Here is a 22503-nt window from a genome sequence, read left to right on the forward strand (position 1 = left end):
TTTTGGTTACTACATGATTCCATATGTGTTCTTTCATAGTTTTGATGTCTTCACTATTACTGTAATACATGTCATTTTGCAGATGCTTTTATCCAAAGCAACTTACAATCATGGGTGCATTCATTTTACATACGGGTGGCCCGGGAATCAAACCCATATACCTGGCATTGCATGCCTTTACGAACTGAGTCATACAGGACCACTATAATGATGAAATGTTGCACTTGGTTTGTGCTTGGCTACGGAAACTGTTGTTGCTTATGTTAATTTTGCAGCTAACTGTTACAGATGTGAATCTATTAAGTATGATTGCAAGCTCTTAATGCTTCATAAATGTAGGTTAAAAAGAACGTTTTAATTGAAAATCAGATAATGTAAACAATCTAGACTACTATTTCCTTCTGCATATCAAAAGAGCTTTTCTTTCTACCGTCACATAATGATTTAAACTATTGTTGTGGATCAAATACATCCACTTCCAATCTAATAACTGTCCATATGAATATATATTTAAATTAACATTGACAGAGTATAACATCTATAAATATAAATGTTCATATATCAAATCTACATTGACAAAGTATAAAATACAAAACAATACCCATTTTTCCCCATATACTGTACATTAAATGTTTCTTCTTGACCAATACAAACAAGCATAATTAACATATATAAAGTGCTTCCTGTGAAGTCCATCCTGAAAAAGTTATTTCCAGCTCTTATGAATGCCCAATAGGGATCCAGATCAGGGTACCAAATTATATGTGAAAATACCCTAACTGGCTCCTTATTGGGCATATTCATGTGTCTCATTGGTAGATTCTATGGGACAGATGCAAAGTGTGTCAACTACAGAAAATGCAGGGTAGATGGGCTCAGTGAAAGTGGTGTAAAATGTGTGCAGGAGAGTCACCATGTCAAAGGTGACACTATACAGAGTCAGAGTGCCAGCAGGCCAGTCCAAATACACTCCTACCCGGTTAGAATCTGTGGGAGGGGCACAAACTGGAGTCCTTTTTCTATTATGTCTTGCTGAGAAACCTCCATCATCTGTGCAGTACCAACTCCATGACATTTCATTCCAGCCTAGCCAACTTTTGTACCCATCCTCCATCTTGGGTATCCCTCTATACGTTGCTGCAATCTTAGTCGTTTTACAACCAAATTCAACTTCCCAGTAGCAGCGATCAGAAAGACTCTCTCTACACAGCACTTGTACAATTGCCAGGCTGAATCTGTCAGGGTGATCGGCGTATAGCTGCACCTCCCTTGTTTTTGCAACGTTTCTTCCATCTTCACTTATTCGCAGCATTTTGTTTGCTGTGTTTGAATCTAGTGTAAGCTGGCATGCATCTGTTAATGAAAGAGAGGGGTTAGGAAGGACTGGAGTTTCAATCTGTTTACAGATTCGGAGGCAGAGAAAGTTTGCTGGCTGGTAGAGCCTTGATTCACAGATTTAAAACCACCACAGATAAAACAATACAACATAGCTTACATTTCAAGAGCCTCCATTTTTCCCTGCTTGATCCAAGACGGTCAATACTGAAAGTTGAAAACCAGAACTGTGAGCATATATTTTACAGTTCTGTGGCAAATGTGTGGTTAACATTAGTATTACTGCAATTTCTGAGCCAGAGCACTTTTATTGTAACAATTCACTTTATCACATTTTGAAATGTGTTTAGAATTCAACAGTCAAACAACTGAATTATGATCACTGCTCTATATACATGAACGTGTAAATATCAAACGTTTCGAGAGAGTACTAACTTAATGTATGGTTTTGTCCCCACTCTGGCGCTCAACATCATCGGTCTGCTTACCACCGGTCCTGCCAACCCATCTTTACGCACACCTGGCAACCATCATTACGCACAGAGCTGGGTTGAAATGCCATGGCTTCCTACTCCACTGCTCCCTCTATTTCGCTCATCAGATGAGAGCCCCCACCACCGAGAGGTCCAAGGTTGCCACGGTCATTTCTCTGCTGACTGGACGGGCGTTGGAGTGGGCCACGGCCGTCTGGGAGAGAGGAGAGGAAGAGCTGGGTTCCTATGAGCGGTTCATGGCTCTGTTCAGGGGAGTCTTCGACTGTCCACCGGAGGGCAGAGAGGGGGGTGAGCGCCTGCTCCAACTACGGCAGGATGGGCAGGATGGCCAGACCACGACAGAGTACTCATTCACCTTTCAGACAGTAGCAGCATCCAGCGGATGGAATGAGCCAGCGATCCACATCCTATTCAGAAGAGGATTGTGCAAAGAGGTCCAGACGGAGTCGGCGTACCCGAGACGACAACCTATCCTTGGATGCCCTCATTTACATCTAATAACTGGGTACCCAAATGCTGGAAGACCTGCTTACCCTTTCCCTGTGGTTCCACATTGGTTGAGAGTCCTGTGGTTGCCCTTCAGGCCAACATCCCAGAGTTTTTTCCCAAGACCCGCACCACCTGTCTCCCTCCTCATCGCCCATGGAACTGTGCCATCGACCTGTTTGCAGGCTCTGTGTAGCCGCATCTACCCTCTGTCGGTGGCTGAAACCAAGGCGATGGAGGAGTACATCCAGGAGGCTCTCCAGCAGGGTTTCAATCGCACATCCACCTCCCCTGCTTCTTCTTCGTGGCCAAGAAGGACAGAGGATTGCTCCCTGCATCGATTACAGAAATCTGAATTACATTACCTCTTCCGTTGGTGCCGGCCACGATTGAACAACTCTGCGGGGCCCGGTTTTTCACCAAGTTGGACCTGCAGAGTGCCTACAATTTCATCCGTGGGGGGATGAATGGAAGACTGCCTTCAGCACGATGTCTGGTCACTACGAGTACTTGGTGATGCCTTTTGGATTAGCCAATGCTCCGTCAGTGTTCCAGGCATTCGTCAACGAGGTGTTCCGGGACATGCTTGGATGCCAGGTGGTCATCTATATCGATGACATCCTGGTCTACTTGGCTACCTTGGAGGAGCACATCGCTCACGTCTGAGTAGTCCTGGAATGCTTCCTGGCCAACCACCTGTACATCAAGGCGGTGAAGTGCCAATTCCATCAAGAGGAGGTCTCCTTTTTGGGTTACCAGATCGGCCAGCAAGGAGTCATGATGGATGAGAGGAAGGTGGCTGCTGTCAGGCCATGTCCAGTCCCAACCACCATAAAGGGGTTACAACGTTTTTGGGGATTTGTCAACTTCTACCGACGATTAATTAAAGAACTTTAGCTGGATCGCCTTTCTCACTTCTCTCCTCAAGGGTGGTCCCGGAAGTTGGGATGGAATTCTATAGCTGACGAAGCCTTCAGCCTACTGAAGGGTCGTTTCACCTCCGCCCTGTTGCTTAAACATCCAGATCCTACGCTGCCCTTTGTGGTGGGGGTGGACGCTTCAGAAGTAGGTGTTGGGGCTGTCCTGTCCCAACGTCAAGGTAATCCACAGAAATTGGAGCCATTTGCATATTACTCAAAAAAGCTGTCTCCTGCAGAGAGGAACTACGATGTTGCCGATTGGGAGCTGGCATTAGAGGAGTGGAGACACTGGCTGGAGGGCACCCAGGACCCATTTCTCATTCTTACCGACCATCGGAACCTGGAGTACATACAGACAGCAAGGTGACTTAACCCACGCCAAGTCAGATGGGCCCTTTTCTTCCCCAGATTCGATTTCACGCTGACATATCACCCAGGTTAAAAAAAACATCAAAGCCGATGCCCTGTCCTGTCTCTATGATTCGGGAGAAGTTCCTGTTTTGAGTGCACCCATAATCTCGCCCCCTCGAGTCGTAGCCCCCGTGCTCTGGGACGTAGATGTGGACATTTGCCAGGCCCTGGAGAGGGAACTCGCACCTGCCACCTGTCCTCCTGAGTGCACCTACGTTCCCATGGGGATAAGGGATCGGCTATTGACCTGGGCACACACAGCTGTTGTTGCTGGACATCCAAGTACCATTCAGTCCATCTCTGGAAAGTACTGGCACAGGATGTCACTCGTTATGTCAACTCCAGCAGGGAAACTCCTTCCCCTTCCCGTGTCTCAGTGTCCCTGGTCTCATCTGTCCATTGATTTTGTCACTGATCTCCCATCTTCCAATGGTTTTACAACCATGTTGGTCATAGTGGACAGATTCTCTAAATCATGCCGTTTCATCCCTCTCTCTGGTCTCCCTACCGCTCTTCAGGTCGCTGAAGCACTGTTCCAGCAGGTCTTCCGGTACTATGACTTCGTGGAAGTTATCGTCTCCGATTGTGGCCTCCAATTCACATCACATGTATGGAAGGCTTTCATGGAGAAGCTGTGGGTCACGGTCAGCCTCACTTCCGGGTACCGGCCTCAGTCTAACGGGAAGGTGGAGAGGATGAACCAGGAGCTGGGGAGTTTTCTGAGGAGCCACTGCCAGGACCGGCAGGGGGAGTGGGCCCAATTCCTTCCTTGGGCTGAATACGCCCAGAATTAATTGCGATACTCCTCCACCGGGCTGACTCCCTTCCAGTGTGTTCTGGGTTATCAGCCAGCCCTGGCTCCATGGACTCTTGAGCCAGATCGAAGCTCTTGCGGTGGATGAGTGGTTTATCTGCACAGAAGAGGTATGGAACGATGCCCACGTGAGACTCCAGCGCACCATCTGCCATCAGAAAGAGCAGACGGATTGCCACCGCAGTAAGGCTCCCTTATTCCATCCTGGTGATCGTGTCTGGCTCTCCACTAGGAACCTCCCGCTCGCCTGGGGCTGTTCAAGGTCCTCCGGAGGGTCAACGAGGTAACTTACAGATTACAACTCCCCACTAACTACCGGATCTCACCATCTTTCACATTTCCCTCCTCAGGCCGGTGGTTCCCGGTCCCCTGGCTGATGCCATCCCCCACGACACCCCTCCGCCTCCCTTGTACATCGAGGGGAGTCGCCTATGCCGTCAGATCACTCCTGGACTCCCGACGTCGTGGGGGTCGGCTCCAGTATCTAGTGGACTGGGGGGTACGATCCAGAGGAGCGGTGTTGGGTTCCGGTGGATGACATTCTAGATCCCAACATCATCCGAGATTTCCATCTTTGTATTCCAGACGGGCCCGCTCCTCGCTCTCGGGGGCCGTCCTCCTGGCCAGTATCGTCCTGCGGCTGGAGCCGCGCATCGGGGGGTCTACTAACCACCGGTCCTGGCAACCCATCTTTACGCACACCTGGCAACCATCATTACACACACCTGCGTCTTGTCAGTCACACCTGGACTTGATTACTCCCTTGATTACCTACCCTTTAAATAGCACTCTTTTGTTATCAGTCATCATGTACTATTGTTTATGTTTCTATGTCAGACGCTTCTCTTGAATCATTATTATTAAACTCACTAACTGCACCTGCTTCCTGACGTCACTTATTTGTGCTCAACATGTTTAGTGATTACTCCAATATTATTTCTGCACAAACTGTATATTCCCTAAAAGATGAATGCAGATGAGGCATAACTCACCTCAGTGCCTCTAGTTTACAGTGTGGATCCTCCAGTAGAGCAGAAAGCTGCTCTACCCCTGATTCCTCTGGATAGTTGAAGCTCAGATCCAGCTCTTTAAGGTGTGTTGAGTTTGAACTCAAAGCCATGGCTAGAGAAACACAGCCCTCGTCTGTAATTCCACATAGTGAGAGCCTGCAGAAAAATGGAGGGAGGAATAAGGTTGGAGGGTGGTTGAGGGCCAGACATTTTCACTGAAGAGCAAAAACAAGCAACCTTTTTTATTTCACATGCTAAAGCACCTTTCACAATCGGTTACTAATTTGTCCCTGAACCTTGGCAAAAATGTCAATGCAAAATAGTGAATATGTGTAGCAGTGGGGATTAGTGAAACCTCGGCCTGCAATCTCGCCACTTGCACTGCCGAAATGGGCCTTTCCCACTAGACACACCATGTCATTTCATCATGGAAATTTGGGTAATATTTGGTAGAGACGTTGATCAATAACATGTCAACCTTTATTCACCCACTCAAAAAGTCAGCCAAAAGTTGAATTTCCAATGTGTTATCACTATGCTTTCAAACATCTAAAAGCACAACCAAATTCCAATGGAAAAACAATGTCTCATTTTTGGTTTAGTTGCCACTCAAATATCTATCACTGCGTTTTCAACCATTTAAAAGCACAGAAAAGTTCAAATGGGAATACAATGACAGATATTTTGTTAATTTACACAACAGATCACTGTGCTTCATCGAATAGTAGAACAACCCTGCCCTGTGCAACTGGGTCCTGGACTTTGACGGGCTGCCCCCAGGTGGTGAAGGTAGGAAACAACATCTCCACTTCGCTGACCCTCAACACTGGGGCCCGAAAGGATGTGTGCTCAGCCCTCTCCTGTACTCCCTGTTCACCCACAACTGCGTGGCCATGCACACCTCCAACTCAATCATCAAGTCTGCAGACAGCACAACAATAGTGGGCTTGATCACCAACAATGACGAGACAGCCTACAGGGAGGAGGTGAGGGCACTCGGAGTGTGGTGTCAGGAAAACAACCTCTCACTCAACGTCAACAAAACAAAGGAGATGATCGTGGACTTCAGGAAACAGCAGAGGGAGCACCCCCCTATCCACATCGAAGGGACAGCAGTGGAGAAGGTGGAACATTTTAAGTTCCTGGGTGTACACATCACAGACAAACTGAAATGGTCTACCCACACAATGTGGTGAAGAAGGCGCAACAGCGCCTCAACCTCAGGAGGCTGAAGAAATTTGGCTTGTCAGCCAAAACCCTGACAAACACACAATCGAGAGCATCCTGTCGGGCTGTACCACCGTCTGGTACAGCAACTGCACCGCCCTCAACCGCAAGGCTATCCAGATGGTGGTGCGGTCTGCACAACACATCACCGGGGGCAAACTACCTGCCCTCCATGACACCTACCGCACCTGATGTCACAGGAAGGCCAAAAAGATCATCAAGGACAACAACCACCCGAGCCACTGCCTGTTCACACTGCTATCATCCAGAAGGTGAGGTCAGTACAGGTGCATCAAAGCTGGGATCGAGAGATAGAAGCTGTTTCTCAATCTCAAGGCCATCAGACTGCTAAACAGCAATCACTAACTCAGAGAGGCTGCTGCCTACATTAAGACCCAATCACTGGCCACTTTAATAAATGGATCACGAGTCACTTTAAACAATGCCACTTTAAATAATGCCACTTTAATATTGTTTACATGTCTTACTTTACTCATATCACATGTATATACTGTATTTTATACCATCTATTGCACCTTGCCTGTGCTGCTCGGCTATCGCTCATCCATATATTTATATGTACATATTCTCATTCACCCTTTAGATGTGTGTATTAGGTAGTTGTTGGGGAATTGTTAGATTACTTGTTAGATATTACTGCACTGTTGGAACTAGAAGCACAAGCATTTCGCTACACTCGCATTAACATCTGCTAACCATGTGTATGTGACCAATAAAATTTGATTTGAACCAAATAACCTGGATTGCAGTTGAGATTACATTAAAAGTAGGCTAGTTGGTGCAAGTGATCAATGCCATTTGAGATTCTGTGCAAATTACTACAACAATTGTTAAGATCTCCACAGACCTAAGACGACCTATGCAGGCTATCTTGGACATACACGCTTTATATGATTACATGAGAAGACATTTATAGTTCCAGTAACCTCAATGTGGCTATGGATGTGTTACTCATTTTAAGGTTGAATGTTATATTAGTTTGTAAGATAAATTTAAGCTATTTACTGTATTACAAAAGTAATATTGAATTGTGTTTAGTTGACAATGCAACCAAATATCAACATTTAAATGAGATGTATCTACTGGGACCGAGAGACTGAAAAACAGCTTCTATCTTAAGGCCATCAGACTGCTAAACAGCAATCACAAACTCAGAGAGGCTGCTGCGTACATTAAGACCCAATCACTGGTCACTTTAATAAATGGATCATAGTCACTTTAAACAATGCCACTTTAAATAATGCCACTTAAATAATGTTTACATATCTTACATTACTCATATCATATGTATATACTGTATTTTATACAATTTATTGCACCTTACCTATGTAGCTTGGCCATCGCTCATCCATATATTTATATGTACATATTCTCATTCACCCCTTTCGATTTGTGTGTATTAGGTAGTTGTTGGGGAATTGTTAGATTACTTGTTAGATATTATTGCACTGTCGGAACTAGAAGCACAAGCATTTCACTACACTCGCATTAACATCTGCTAACCATGTGTATGTGACCAATAACATTTGATTTGATTTGCTTGGAAAGTTACATCTGAGCCACTGGCTGAATACCATTCTTTAACTTGTATTTTTGTTTGAGTTAGAGACGTGAACCCAACATATCATTGTTAACTTCAGTTGTCGACAAGTTATTGGGTATTTAGTGTATTTGAAAAGTTGTCAACGCAACCAAATAACATTTGAAGGATATGTATATTCTGCTTGGATAGTTCCATCTCTGCCACTGACTAAGTCTGGCTTTAATTCTAGTTGGTCTACAAATTAATAATATTTACAATATGTTTGATTCACGTCTTCATCTCAACCAAAAATCGAAGTTAAAGAATAGGAATAAATCAACTCAAACTTTAAATACAGTATAAAAAAAGTTTGATTTAGTCCTATTCTTTAACTTAGATTTTTGGTTGAGATGGAGACGTAAATCCAGCATATCAATTACTAATTTGTAGACAAACTAGAATAAAAAAAGTCAGACTAAGTCAGTGGCACAGATGGAACTATCCAAGCAGATCTCCTTCAAAATGTTGATATTTGGTTGTGTTTACAACCAAACACAACCCCATGGCAATATGTATTTTATGGAGTATTTTTTGCTCATCTTTACCAAGGGTGACAATAATTATTGACCTGACTGTACATGCACAGTACTCACCGAAGTATCTCCAGGTTACAGTGTGGATTCCCCAATCCTTTGGAGAGGAGCTTCACTCCTGAATCCTGCAGGTTGTTGTCGCTTAGGTCCAGCTCTACTAGACTAGAGCTTGTGCCTATGACCGAGGCCAAGGCATCACAGCATTTGTCAGTAAGATTGCAACCATCCAATCTGTAGATGTGAGCGGCATTGTATCTCAGTTATGACTTGAGTTTATTTTGCAAAAAAATGCATTATCAAAGTGCTGAGACTGGTACTAACCTTGCCATTCTTGATAACTTCACCACTGGCAGCAGCCTCAAAAGCCCTCCATCAGATTGGACATACTTCTTCAGTTCAAACACATCCAGGTCCTCCTGTGAAGTCAGCAACACAAAGGCCAGAGCCGACCACTGTGTAGGTGTAAGGTTCCTTACTTGTAGGGAGCCTAAGCTCAGGTAACGTTGGATCTCCTGCACTAGGGTGTTGTCATTAAGTTCATTCAGACAGTGGAAAAGATTGATGCACCTCTGTGGAGAGGGATACTCTTTGATCTTCTCCTTAATGTACTGCACTGTTCTCTGAATGTCCTCTGTGCTGCTTCCTGCCTGTGTTTGTGTCAAGCCCTTTAAGGCAGCCTGATTTGACTCCAGTGAAAGGCCCAGAAGGAAGCGAAGGAAAAGGTCCAGGTGTCCATTCTGACTCTGTAATGCTCGGTCCACTGCACTCTTGTACAGGTTGATTAAAGATCGTCCTTTCAATGACAACCTCGCAAGTAGTGATTTGTCCAGTAGATTTTTTCCACTTCTTTGAAATGTCAGAAACACAAACAAAGCAGCCAGGAACTCTTGAACACTCAGATGCACAAAGCAGAATATCCTCTTTTGGTGCAGAACAAATTCTTCCTTAAAGATCTCCGTAAACCAACTAGAATACTCTGATGCTTCACTGACATCAATGTCGATCTCTTTCAGGTCCTCTTCGTAGAATACAAGATTTCCAGTCTCCAGCTGTTGGAAAGCTAACTCCCCCAGTTTCTGAATGATGTCATCCTCTGACTTGGACTGGTTAGTGCTTTGGGACCTCTTGCTCTTCATTTGTAGTTGAAGGGCCACTAAATTAGAGTACATCTGTGTCAAAGTGCAGGGAATTTCGTTGCTACATGCTTCTACCAGTAGTCCCTGTAGAACATTGGCTACAATCCAGCAGATCACTGGTATGTGGCACAAGATGTAGAGGCTCCTTGATGACTTCACGTGTGTGGTAATTCTGCTAGCCAGACTCTTATCAAGGATTTTCTTGGTGAAGTATTCTTCCTTCTGTTGGTCATTGAACCCTCTCACCTCTGTCACCCTGTAAAAGCATTCAGGTGGGATGCGATTGGCAGCTGCAGGTCGTGTGGTTATCCAGAGGAGAGCAGAGGGAAGCAGATTTCCCTTGATGAGGTTTGTCAGCAGCACATCCACTGAAGTTGACTCATGGGCATCACAACATGTTTCATTGTTCTGGAAGTCTAGAGGAAGTTGACACTCATCCAGACCATCGAAGATTAACAAAACTTTGTTCTGATCACTGTCAATACTTTTTAACTCTTGCATCTCTGGGAAGAAATTGTGAATAATCTGAATCAAGCTGTAATCTTCGTGTTTGATCAGATTCAACACACGAAATGGAAGTGCAAGTATGAAACAAATGTCCTGATTTGCCTTTCCTTCAGCCCAGTCCAATATGATCTTTTGCACAGAGACAGTTTTTCCAATTCCAGCGACTCCCTTTGTGAGCACAGACCGGATAGTTCCCTCTTGTCCAGGTAATGGGTTGAAAATGTCATTACTTTTGATCACAGTCTCTTGTGTTGCTGCTCTCTTGGATACATTCTCAATCTGTCCTACCTCATGTTCATCTTCAACCTCTCCTCTACCACCCTCAGTGATGTACATATCTGTGTAGATATCATTTAGAAGTGTTGGATAACCTTGCTTTGGGAGACCCTCAAACACATATTCAGACTTATTCCTGAGACTCGATTTGAGCTTTTCTTGACATGTCCTTAAGACTTCATCTGAGAAGAAAACAACATTCACAGAGTGTTCATGTCATTCAGAAATGTCAGTGATAGAACAGGGGCTCAGCAAATGACAGTGTAGAATGGGCATTAAGTCACGGAACAACTCAGACCAGGTCAATATAAACTACAACACAGCCATGAAAGGAAATGTTTTCTTAGTTCCACTAACCACCTGGACCCTCTTGGCTGAAACATCTGTACTGTCTTTCACATTTCTACTGATATGATGATCGCTTTAACAACTTACTTTCCTCCACTGTGTGAGCAAGCGATTCCTGGTTGGAAATCCATAGAGAGTGCAGTGTGATCTTTAAAGCTCCTTCTCTGGCACATTTCTGTAGCATCATCGTAACATCATTCAAGACATTACTATTTTCCAGATTACTATCAAATTGGTGTGGATACTCCTGACTTAGATCCCTTTTGTAAGTCTTCATCTCATCCAACCAGAACTTGAGAACACTGTCTTCAAGCCTCTGAAAACAGCATAATCATCAATACTATGATAAAACCACAGGAATCTTTCAGTGGGTAGTAAGCATCTTATTATTTAATAGCGAAAGTGAAGTAGACAGGCAGATGAGAGGGGTTGTGAGAGAAAAGTTACATAGTTACCTGATTTGTTTAATATTAATAGTTAACAATTATATGCTTAACAATAGTAAGACATTTCATGTTCTACTAACGCTGTGCTTCTCTCTCTCTATATATATATATATATATACATACAAGACCCATGATTCCTCAGAATCATTGGGCTCTCAACAAATCACCTACAGTCTGATTGTTTGAAGAAATGACTCTCCTTATTGGTTAGAATTTCCATGACAGGGTACAGTAGACAAAATAAGTAAGCTAGAGTTAAATGTGAATGTCTGGTGGGCAGACCCACTATAAAAATAAACACTACAGTACATACCTGGAGAATGGGAGACAGGTCAATTGTGTCCCTGTGAGTAAAACACATTTCTGATTAATTCCATTCAGTGTTTTTAATTCAATAGGCAATACAAAAGTAAAGTACTGAATGTGATCACAGGACATTGTGAATAACAATTGGGGGAAAAGATTAAGTAAATTTAAGCTTCCTGTTTTTTTTGTCTCCAGTGTAGGGTTGCAAAATTAACCGGTAATTTCGAAAGTTACTGTAATTTTGGTAATTAATTAGGGTAATTCTTGGCAATCTATGATTCTATTAATTTATATGTTTTAATAATACATTTATAAGTCATTTATACTTGAATAACTTTTTAAAAAATGTATTCATATAAAATATATTTTCTTCATCTTCATTTACACTGAGTATACCAAACATTAGGAACACCTTCCTAATATTGAGTTGTATCCCCTGTTTCCCCTCAGAATACCTCAACTCGTCAGGACATGGACTCTACAAGGTGTTGGATGGATTCCACAGGGATGCTAGACCATATTGACTCCAATGCTTCCCACAGTTGTGTTGGCTGGATGTCCTTTGGGTGGTGCACTCTTAGAAAGAAATGTGCCATTGAGAACCTAAATGGGTTATTTAGCTATCCCCATAGGATAACCCTTTGAAGAACCCTTTTTGGTTCCAATTAGAACCCCTTTGATTCCAAGTAGAACCATTATGAGTTCCATGTAGAACCCTTTCCACAGAGGATTCTACATGGAACCCAAAATGGTTCTTCCTGGAACCAAAAAGGGTTTTCCTATGAGGACAGCCCGAAAAACCCTTTCGAAACTATTTTTTTCTAAGAGTGCGGACCATTCTTGATACACACGGGAAACTGTTGAGCGTAAAAAACCCAGCAGTGTTGCAGTTCTTGACACAAACTGGTGCGCCTGGCACCTACTATCAAAAGCACTTTAAAAAATGTTTTGGGGGACCATATTGTTCAAGAGAAAAAAGCCTAATGAATGGAAACAGCATCTGAATCAACATTGGCATCATTTGCAATTACCTCTGCAACTCTTCCAAATATTGACTTTTTTCACAACTGCCACCAGTTCGGCCACAAAACATTTACAGCAAAGACATAATAATGTAGTAAAATAAATAAAAACTTATCAAAATATACAGTGCATTTGGAAAGTATTCAGACCCCTTAACTTCTTCCACATTTTGTTACATTACAGCCTTATTCTAAAATTGATTCAATAGTTTTTTCCCCTCCTCAATCTACACACAATACCCCATAACGACAAAGCAAAAACTGTTTTATTTTTTTATTTTAGCAAATAAAAAACTGAAATATCATATTTGCATAAGTATTCAGACCCTTTACTCAGTACTTTATTGAAGCACCTTTGGCAGTGATTACAGCCTCGAGTCTTCTTGGGTAAGACGCTACAAGCTTGGCACACGTGTATTTGGGGAGTTTCTCCCATTCTTCTCTGCAGATGCTCACGAGCTCTGTCAGATTGGATGGGGAGCATCGCTGCACAGCTATTTTCAGACCTCTCTAGAGATGTTTGATCGGGTTCAAGTCCAGGCTCTGGCTGGCCCACGCAAGGACATTCAGAGACTTGTCCCAAAGCTACTCCTGCGTTGTCTTGGCTGTGTGCTTAGGGTCGTTCTCCTGTTGAAAGGTGAATCTTCACCCCCAGTCTGAGGTCCTGAGCACTCTGGAGCAAGGTTTCACCAAGGATCTCTCTGTACTTTGTCCGGTCCACTTTCCCTCAACCCTGACTAGTCTCCCAGTCCCTGCCACTGAAAAACATCCCCACAGCATGATGCTGCCACCACCATGCTTCACCGTAGGGATGGTGCCAGGTTTCCTCCAGACATTCAGGCCAAAGAGTTCAATCTTGAGATTCATCAGACCAGAGAATCTTGTTTCCTTTAGGTGCCTTTTGGCAAACTCCAAGCGGGCCGTCATGTACCTTTTACTGAGGAGTGGCTTCCGTCTGGCCACTCTTCCATAAAGGCCTGATTGGGAAAGGGAAATAGGGATACCTAGTCAGTTGTACAACTGAATGCCTTCAACTGAAATGTGTCTTCCGCATTTAACCCAACCCCTCTGAATCAGAGAGGGGGCTGCCATAATCGACATCCACATCTTCGGCGCCTGGGGAACAGTAGGTTAGCTGCCTTGCTCGGGGGCAGAATGACAGATTTTTACCTTGTCAGCTCAGGGATTCGATCCATCAACCTTTCGGTTACTGGCCCAACGCTCTAACCACTAGGCTACCTGCCGCCCCCAAACAGGGACTGTTTTGTGGAGTGCTGCAGAGATGGTTGTCTTTCTGGAAGGTTCTGCCATCTCCACAGAGGATCTCTGGAACTCTGTCAGAGTGACCATCGGGTTCTTGGTCACCTCCCTGACCAAGGCCCTTCTCCCCTGATTGCTCAGTTTGGCCGGGTGGCCAGCTCTAGGAAGAGTCTTGGTGGTTCCAAACTTCTTCCATTTAAGAATGATGGAGGTCACGGTGTTCTTGGGGACCTTCAATGCTGCCGAAATGTTTTGGTACCCTTCATCAGATCAGTGCCTCGACACAATCCTGTCTCAGAGCTGGAAACACAAGCAATGGACATTTGACCGGTGGAATTTGTCTTTGGTCTGGTGAGTCCCAATTTGAGATTTTTGTTTCCAACCGCTGTGTCTTTGTGAGACGCAGAGTAGGTGAACGGATGATCTCTGCATGTGTGGTTCCCATTGTGAAGCATGGAGGAGGAAGTGTGATGGTGTGGGGGTGCTTTGCTGGTGACACGGTCTGTGATTTATTTAGAATTCAAGGCACACTTAACCAGCATGGCTACCACAGCAGTCTGCAGTGATACGCCATCCCATCTGGTTTGCGCTTAGTGGGACTATAATTTATTTTTCAACAGGACAATGACCCAACACACCTCTAGGATGTGTAAGGGCTATTTGACCAAGAAGGAGAGTAATGTAATGCTGCATCAGATGACCTGGCCTCGACAATCACCTGACCTCAACCCAATTGAGATGTTTTGGGATGAGTTGGACCGCAGAGTTAAGGAAATGCAGCCTACAAGTGCTCAGCAAATGTTGGAACTCCTTCAAGACTGTTGGAAAAGCATTCCAAGTGAAGCTGGTTGAGAGAATGCCAAGATTTCAAAGCTGTCATCAAGGCAAAGGGTGGCTACATTGAAGAATATAAAATATATTTTGATTTGTTTTACACATTTTTGGTTACTACATGATTTGCTGTAAATGTTTTGTTGCAAATGAGAACTTGTTCTCAACTAGCCTACCTGGTTAAATAAAGCTGAAATAATTATTTTTTTTTAAATCCATATTTGCTATTTCATAGTTTTGATGTCTTCACTATTATTCTACAACGTAGAAGAAAATAGTAAAAATAAAGAAAAACCATTGAATGAGTATGTGTGTCCAAACTTTTGACTGGTACTGTATGTTATGAAAATTACCTTAAATCTTTGAAAGTTTCAAAAATGTTGAAGGTTAATGGTGACATTCCCTCCCTTTGCCACAATACTCCAGCATGTATTATTGCTATGAACATTGCAAACCAATGGCCAGTCCCTTTCATCGCGTATTAAGATGATAAAATAAGATAAACTTACTTTTGATCAGTTAAATTTGCCCCCTTCATGGAATATGTTGTATTATCCATTGAAGTATCACTCTCCAGGACCATACAGCTAGTCATAGGTGAGTCTTGGACCCTGTAAATAACCAAATATGGACTGGTCAGCTTATAAAGGGCTCTTACTATACAGTGATGAAACATTTCTAAAATGTTGCCTATGATAATATAACAAGCAAAGTCTTCACTTCTCATCTGTTTTGACAGTGCCATCTTTGAAATTGATTCTTTTATGCATTGAAGTATCACTCTTCAGTGACATACAGCTAGGCACGGGCGAGTCTGGTCTCTCTTGCTGAACCCTGTAAATAACCCAACATGAAAGGACTCAACTTACAGGCTATGTGTATCTGATTAAATTGATGATACATTTCATAATGTTGCCAATAAGATTACCACCGATAAGTTCCTCACTTCTCATCGGTATTGACAGCAGCATCATTGAAGTTCATAATGTGATTCATTGACTTATCACTCTTGATTGACCAAGAGCTTGACACGGGCGAGTCTGGTCTCGCTTGATGGACCCTACAAGAAAACCATAGGAAAATAGCATTTAAAAAGGTAGAATTTTAAAAGCAGCATTTGACAGATTTCCACAACAAAGAGCACGAACTGAGATGCCAATCTCCTTCGCTATTGTTGTCATGCAGCTATCATGTTGAGCAGAGTGAAGAGAACTCCTGTGCAAGTGCAGATGCTCTCTGTGGGTGTTCACAAGTAGGCCTTGTGTCGGGTTTACTCTTCAATATTTTTGTTTCACACTGCTGCTCGTATCACTGAGGCCGGCCCGGGATTCAATCCGATGGCACTGTCAATGATGTTCGTTTTAAAGGCAATGTTCCTGCGCTTGCAGAGATTGCATTAACAGTAAAAGCTGCATTTGTTGCCTCAATCGGAAATTACCTTTAAAATGTCAAACGCACTACAATGTGAGATACAGTAGGTTTGAATCCTGGCCTAAGTCTCAGTGGCTGCGTTTAGACAGGCAGCCTAACTATAATATGTTTTATTTTGACCAGTCAGATTAGCTCTGGAAAAGATCTGGATGAAAATATCTGATGTGATAAGTCAAAAGACAAATGTAAAAAAATCATCCAAATTGGGCTGCCTGTGTGAATGCAGACAGTTTAACATATTCCAAAAGAGAAAACATAGTGGGCCAACTGCAACCATCGATGGCAAATAGATTATCGTTAACTATTATAGGCCACCATTGTACCTCTCCCTAAAGCGGATGTTGTGGTTTACTCTTAGTCCTGATTGCTGCCAACATGGTGGTATTATCATCGGAACAATGTAATCCTGCTATTTGAGGAGACTAAGGGCGATTTATCTACTTGACAATCATTCTGTACAACTGAAACAAAAGTATTTCATTGATCACGGCAAATCTACTACGGCAATATAGGCTACACATTTGAAACTAAATCGTGATTGTGTTGTATTTTTTATCAAATTCTATTGTATTGTAATACATTTATTGTGGTTAGACTGGTAGTGATGAGTAATATTTCCAACGTGTAGTGGTGGAAAAAGTACGCAATTGCCATACTTGAGTAAAAGTAAAGATACCTTAATAGAAAATGACTCAAGTAAAAGTGAAAGTCACCCAGTAAAATACTACTTGAATAAAAGTCTAAATGTATTTGGTTTAAAATATACTTAAGTATCAAAAGTAAACGTAATTGATAAAATATACTTAATAAGTATCAAAAGTAAAAGTATAAAATATTTTCAAATTCATTATATAAAGCAAACCAAATAGCACCATTTTCTTGTTTTTATTTATTTATGGATAGCCAGGGGCACACTCCAACACTATAAACGAAGTATGTGTTTAGTGAGTCCGCCAGATTAGAGGCAGTAGGAATGACCAGGGATGTTCTCTTGATAAGTGTGTGAATTAGAAAACATTTCTGTCCTGCTAACCATTCAAAATGTGACGAGTACTTTTGGATGTCAGGGAAAATCAACACACAATACCCCATAATGACAAAGTGAAAACATGTTTTTAGACATGCTGATCAATAAAATTGCTATTCTATAAAAAATAAAAACAGAAATATCTTACTTGAATAAGTATTCAGACCCTTTGCTATGAGACTAAAAATGTAGCTTAGGTGCATCCTGTTTCCATTGATCATCCTTGAGACGATTCTACAACTTGGAGTCCACCTGCGGTAAATTCAATTGATTGGACATGATTTGGAAAGGCACACACCTGTCTATATAAGGTCCCACAGTGCATGTCAGAGCAAAAACCAAGCCATGAGGTCGAAGGAACTGTCCGTAGAGCTCCGAGACAGGATTGTGTCGAGGCACAGATCTGGGGAAGGGTAGCAAAAAGATTCTGCAGCATTGAAGGTCCCCAAGAACACAGTAGCCTCCATCATTCTTAAATGGAAGTTTGGAACCACCAAGACTCTTCCTAGAGCTGGCCACCCGGCCAAAATGAGCAATCGGGGGAGAAGGGCCTTGGTCAGGGAGTTGACCAGGAACCCGATGGTCACTCTGACAGAGCTCTAGAGTTCCTTTGTGGAGATGGGAGAACCTTCCAGAAGGACAACCATCTCTGCAGCACTCCACCAATCAGACCTTTAAGGTAGAGTGACCAGACGGAAGCCACTCCTCAGTAAAAGACATATGACAGCCCGCTTGGAGTTTGCCAAAAGGCACCTAAAAACTCAGACCATGAGAAACAAGACTCTCTGGACTGATGAAACCAAGATTAAACTCTTTGGCAAAGTACTGAGTAAAGGGTCTGAATACTCATGTAAATGTCATATTTCAGTTTTTACTTTTAATAAATTAGCAAAAATGTCTACAAACTTGTTTTTGGTTTGTCATTATTGGAAATTGTGTGTTGATTGAGGGTGGAAAAAATATGAATACATTTTAGAATAAGGCTGTAATGTAACAAAATCTGGAAAAAGTCAAGGGGTCTGAATACTTTCCAAAGGCACTGTATCAACACGTTGCTGCAATCCATATCACTTTAATTTACAATGTCGTAATTATTAATAAAAAGTTGGTCTTCCCTAACTATATTTTCACAGAAGAGTAGCCTCGATGTAGGCGTAATTTGGCTAAGTAATTGTCAGCAATTAAACGTGTTAAATAAATCCTCATAATTGACAGGCTACATTTCCAGTCAAATACTTTTGTTTCAGATGTCATATCAGATTCTTCGATAAATCTTTTTCGATATCATTGTTCCTGTTTGGGAGTAATGAACGCAGACAATTACCATTTCCCATGCCATTTCCGCTGTTTAGTATTGAACCGGCTTGACACCATAACAACGTCAGATCAGCTGGTCTGGTAGTTTATTCCCCTGTTCTTTTCTTTGCAGCCATGATTATTCTAGTTCTGAGCTCTGGTTATTTTAGTTCTTCGCTCAGTGTAATCTCCCGCTGGTACCGTGTTGAGAAATCCAGCGGTAACCGGTAGATGTGCGTTAAATTCTGCCTCTTCGTTGCAATGCACCTCACATAGGTCAAAAGAAGAACTGAATTAAATACAAAAAAAACACTGATCAAACGGCATAATAACCAATCGGAGGAGGGATGCTCTGACTAGCCAGCTTTGAGACCATGCTGGTTAATGATATACACTACAGTGTACAGACCAAAAGTATGTGAACACCTGCTCGTGGAATAGGTCATTCCAAAATCATGGGCTTTAATATAGATTTAGTCTCCCCCTTTGCTACTACAATAGCCTCCACTCTTCTGGGAAGGCTTTCCACTAGATGTTGCAACATTGCTGCAGGGACTTGCTTCCATTCAGCCACACAAGCATTAGTGAGGTCGGGCACTGATGTTGGGCGATTAGGCCCGCAATCTGCGTTCCAATTCATCCCAAAGGTGGAGTTGAGGTCAGGGCTCTGTGCAGGCCAGTCAAGTTCTTCCACACTGATCTCGAAAAACCATTTCTGTACGGACCTCGCTTTGAGGGGCATTGTCATACTGAAACAGGAAACGGCCTTTCCCAAACTGTTGCCACAAAGTTGGAAGCACAGAATCGTCTAGAATGTCATTGTATGCTGTAGCATTAAGATTTCCCTTCACTGGAACTAAGGGGCCTAGCCCGAATCATGAAAAACAGCCCCAGACCATTATTCCTCCTCCACCAAACTTTACAGTTGGCACTATGCATTTGGGCAGGTAGCGTTCTCCTGGCATCCGTCAAACCCAGATTCATACGTCGGACTGCCAGATGGTGAAGCGTGATTCATCACTCTAGAGAACGCATTTCCACTGCTCCAGAGTCCAATGGCGGCACACTTTACACCACTCATGGTGATCTTAGGCTTGTGTGCGGCTGCTCGGCCATGGAAACCCATTTCATTAACCTCCCGAGAAACAGTTATTGTGCTGACGTTGCTTCCAGAGGCAGTTTGGAACTTGGTAGTGAGTGTTGCAACCCGAGGACAGACGATTTTTATGCGCTACGCGCTTCAGCACTCGGCGGTCCTGTTCTGTGAGCTTGTGTGGTCTACCACTTCGCGGCTGAGCTGTTGTTGCTCCTAGACGTTTCCACTTCACATTAGCAGCACTTAAAGTTGACCGCGGCAGCTCTAGCAGGGCAGAAATTTGACAAACTGACTTGTTGGAAAGGTGGTCACTGAGCTCTTCAGTAAGGCCATTCTACTGCCAATGTTTGTCTATGGAGATTGCATTGCTGTGTGCTCAATTTTTTACACTTGTCAGCAACGGGTGTGTCTAAAATAGCCGAATCAACTAATTTAAATGGGTGTCCACATACTTTTGTATACATAGTGTATTTCAGAATGTTGCCTGTTAGATCCAAGGCCCATTGCAGTCCAAATTCTGTTTTCCCTGTGTTTTATATAATTTTGTACAAGAGCTGATTAAACTAACACTGCCAAAGTGTAAAAAATGTATCTGCATTATTTCACCATAGTTGCTGGTTGAAAATACAATCTACAGTTTATTAGGTACACCCATCTAATACACAGGATGTTTGTGTGTGACCCTCTCGTCTTCCTCTCTGGCTAGGCTAGGTTTTCTAACTTAATAAACCAACTAGCATAGGTGTGACCTGAGTTTAATCAAGTTGGGGCCTATAAATAGATGAGTGGCATTAATATACTAGGCAACAAGTGAGAAATAATGTCTCTGTCCTAAATGGCACCATTTTCCCTACATACTACACTACTTTTGACCAGGGCCTGTACTGTATTATGTACTGTATGGACCCACCCATAGTTTTATTTCTGTGACAGAAAGACAGCAGGGCAGCATACTATACTAAGGTGCTCCACGGTTACCATAGAGAATAAAGTGGTTAAACTGGTTTAGCATTCTAGACTCTTGACTGTGTGTGTGTGTGTGTGTGTGTGTGTGTGTGTGTGTGTGTGTACTCCAGACACAGAGGTGAGAATGCATTGTTTAAATGCTCAACATATTGAGTCAAAGAAATTTCTAGAATAGCCTGTCTAAAAATGACAGCTACATACACAATCCAAACTTTGCAGTGCGTCTCATAGACTAGACGTAACATATTCAATGTAAATCTGAGACGCTCAAAGTTAGTATGATACAGTGCATTCGAAAAGTATTGAGACCCCTTGACTTTTTCCACATTTTGTTACGTTACAGCCTCATTCTAAAAATGGAATAAATCAATCTACACACATTACCCCATAATGACAAAGCACAAACAGGTTTTTAGAAATGTTGGCAAATTTATTCTAAATAAAAAACAGAAATACATTATTTCAATAAGCTGGCTTGCTGACCATGGTAGTACTCATAACACTGTTTGAAAAAGGCTGGTCTATGATACCATACAGCAGGGGTACTAATATTTGAGAAGGCCCTATCTGGCAAAGGTCCCTATGGATTTGTCGACGTAGTAGACAGTAAAACTGGATTAAGTAAGCCTACAGTCGTCAAAATATGCCAAATAATTGACTCCCTGAAGAAAACAAATTGACACACTTACTTGAACAAATGACTATGTTCTTCCATGAAGTATTACAGTTTAGAAGTTGACATGATCATAGCCAGTCACAGGTATGCAGACAGGAGCAGGAGGGCCGTCAATATTTGCCATATCCCAAAGTGTCAGACGGGCAGCCTACGCGACCAATCAGATGAGGGATTATGCCGACTAAGAATTCGCAAGTATCGACCAATCCGATGAGGGGGTGTGATGACGCAACTGCCGCTTTAGCAATTTTTCAGACTACCCTGGCAAATTTTATTTGAAACAGCACCTGGCAACAAATTTAGCTACTTTTAAAAATGTATTTGGAACTCTAAATGACACAAAAACGATTTTCTCTGTCACACACTCAGTCACAACACACGTGCCTGGCTGCAAAAGTGCATTGTGAGTGATGTCTGCAGAAGGCCAGAAGCAATTTCAGTAAATTGCAAATCATTGTTGGCTGACTGCAGCAGCAGTAGTACGGGTTCGACGAACCAAACCAATGAATATAGTTGGTCACGAATGTTTGATCTTGAACAGAACTTACAACATCAATCAACATGTCTCAATCAAAATTGTACAGAAAAGCGTGGGAGTCTGTACCTGAACAAATGTCAAATCATATTTTTTGCCGAGATGGCCAGTCAATTTGACTAACGTTACTGTGTATTCTACGTAATGACGCAGTTTTACGTTATCACGCAATGACATCACAACGCCACTTAGCAACTTTCAGCAACAAATCAACCTGCCTGTAGCAATTTACCCTGAAAATTAGTTGGCAACACTGATGTCGCCTTGCGGTTCGTGGGAAATGAACAATCAGATGAGAGAGCGTGATTACGCGTATGACAGCAGACGAGAGACATGCGTTTCTTTTATCTACTGATCCATCAATGATTTGGTTATGTATTAGCTATAATAAAACCAGCCAAACGTACACAATTTCACTTATGTTTTGTTGTTGTTGAAATTGTCCGTTTTTCAGCTGATTTGAGATAAAAACTTTAACCATATTACTTTATTTGGCACTTACTATAAGGCC

General features: G+C 42.7%; 1 protein-coding gene across 5 annotated transcripts; it reads right to left on the reverse strand.

Moving 5' to 3' along the window:
• Window positions 1–334: 334 nt before the first annotated feature.
• On the reverse strand, window positions 335–21744 carry LOC115205803 (NACHT, LRR and PYD domains-containing protein 12). 5 transcript variants are annotated; one of them, XM_029772123.1, is made up of 11 exons: window positions 21471–21743; window positions 15912–16025; window positions 15686–15799; window positions 15475–15576; window positions 11860–11890; window positions 11188–11416; window positions 9155–10934; window positions 8894–9064; window positions 5453–5626; window positions 1496–1542; window positions 335–1353 (listed from the first exon to the last, which is right to left on the reverse strand). In XM_029772123.1, exons 1-11 carry the CDS (start codon window positions 21494–21496, stop codon window positions 788–790), a joined length of 3354 nt encoding a protein of 1117 aa, XP_029627983.1. In that variant the 5' UTR covers window positions 21497–21743; the 3' UTR covers window positions 335–787. The 5 variants fall into 5 exon arrangements, with proteins under 5 accessions (XP_029627983.1, XP_029628003.1, XP_029627992.1 ...); XM_029772143.1 differs by lacking the exon at window positions 21471–21743 and having other exon boundaries at window positions 15762–15799; window positions 15912–15965; XM_029772161.1 differs by having other exon boundaries at window positions 1303–1353; window positions 1496–5626; window positions 21471–21744.
• Between the last annotated feature and the right edge of the window lie 759 nt (window positions 21745–22503).

This window comes from Salmo trutta, chromosome 1, assembly GCF_901001165.1.
Source record: "Salmo trutta chromosome 1, fSalTru1.1, whole genome shotgun sequence".
Classification (NCBI taxonomy): Eukaryota; Metazoa; Chordata; class Actinopteri; order Salmoniformes; family Salmonidae; genus Salmo; species Salmo trutta.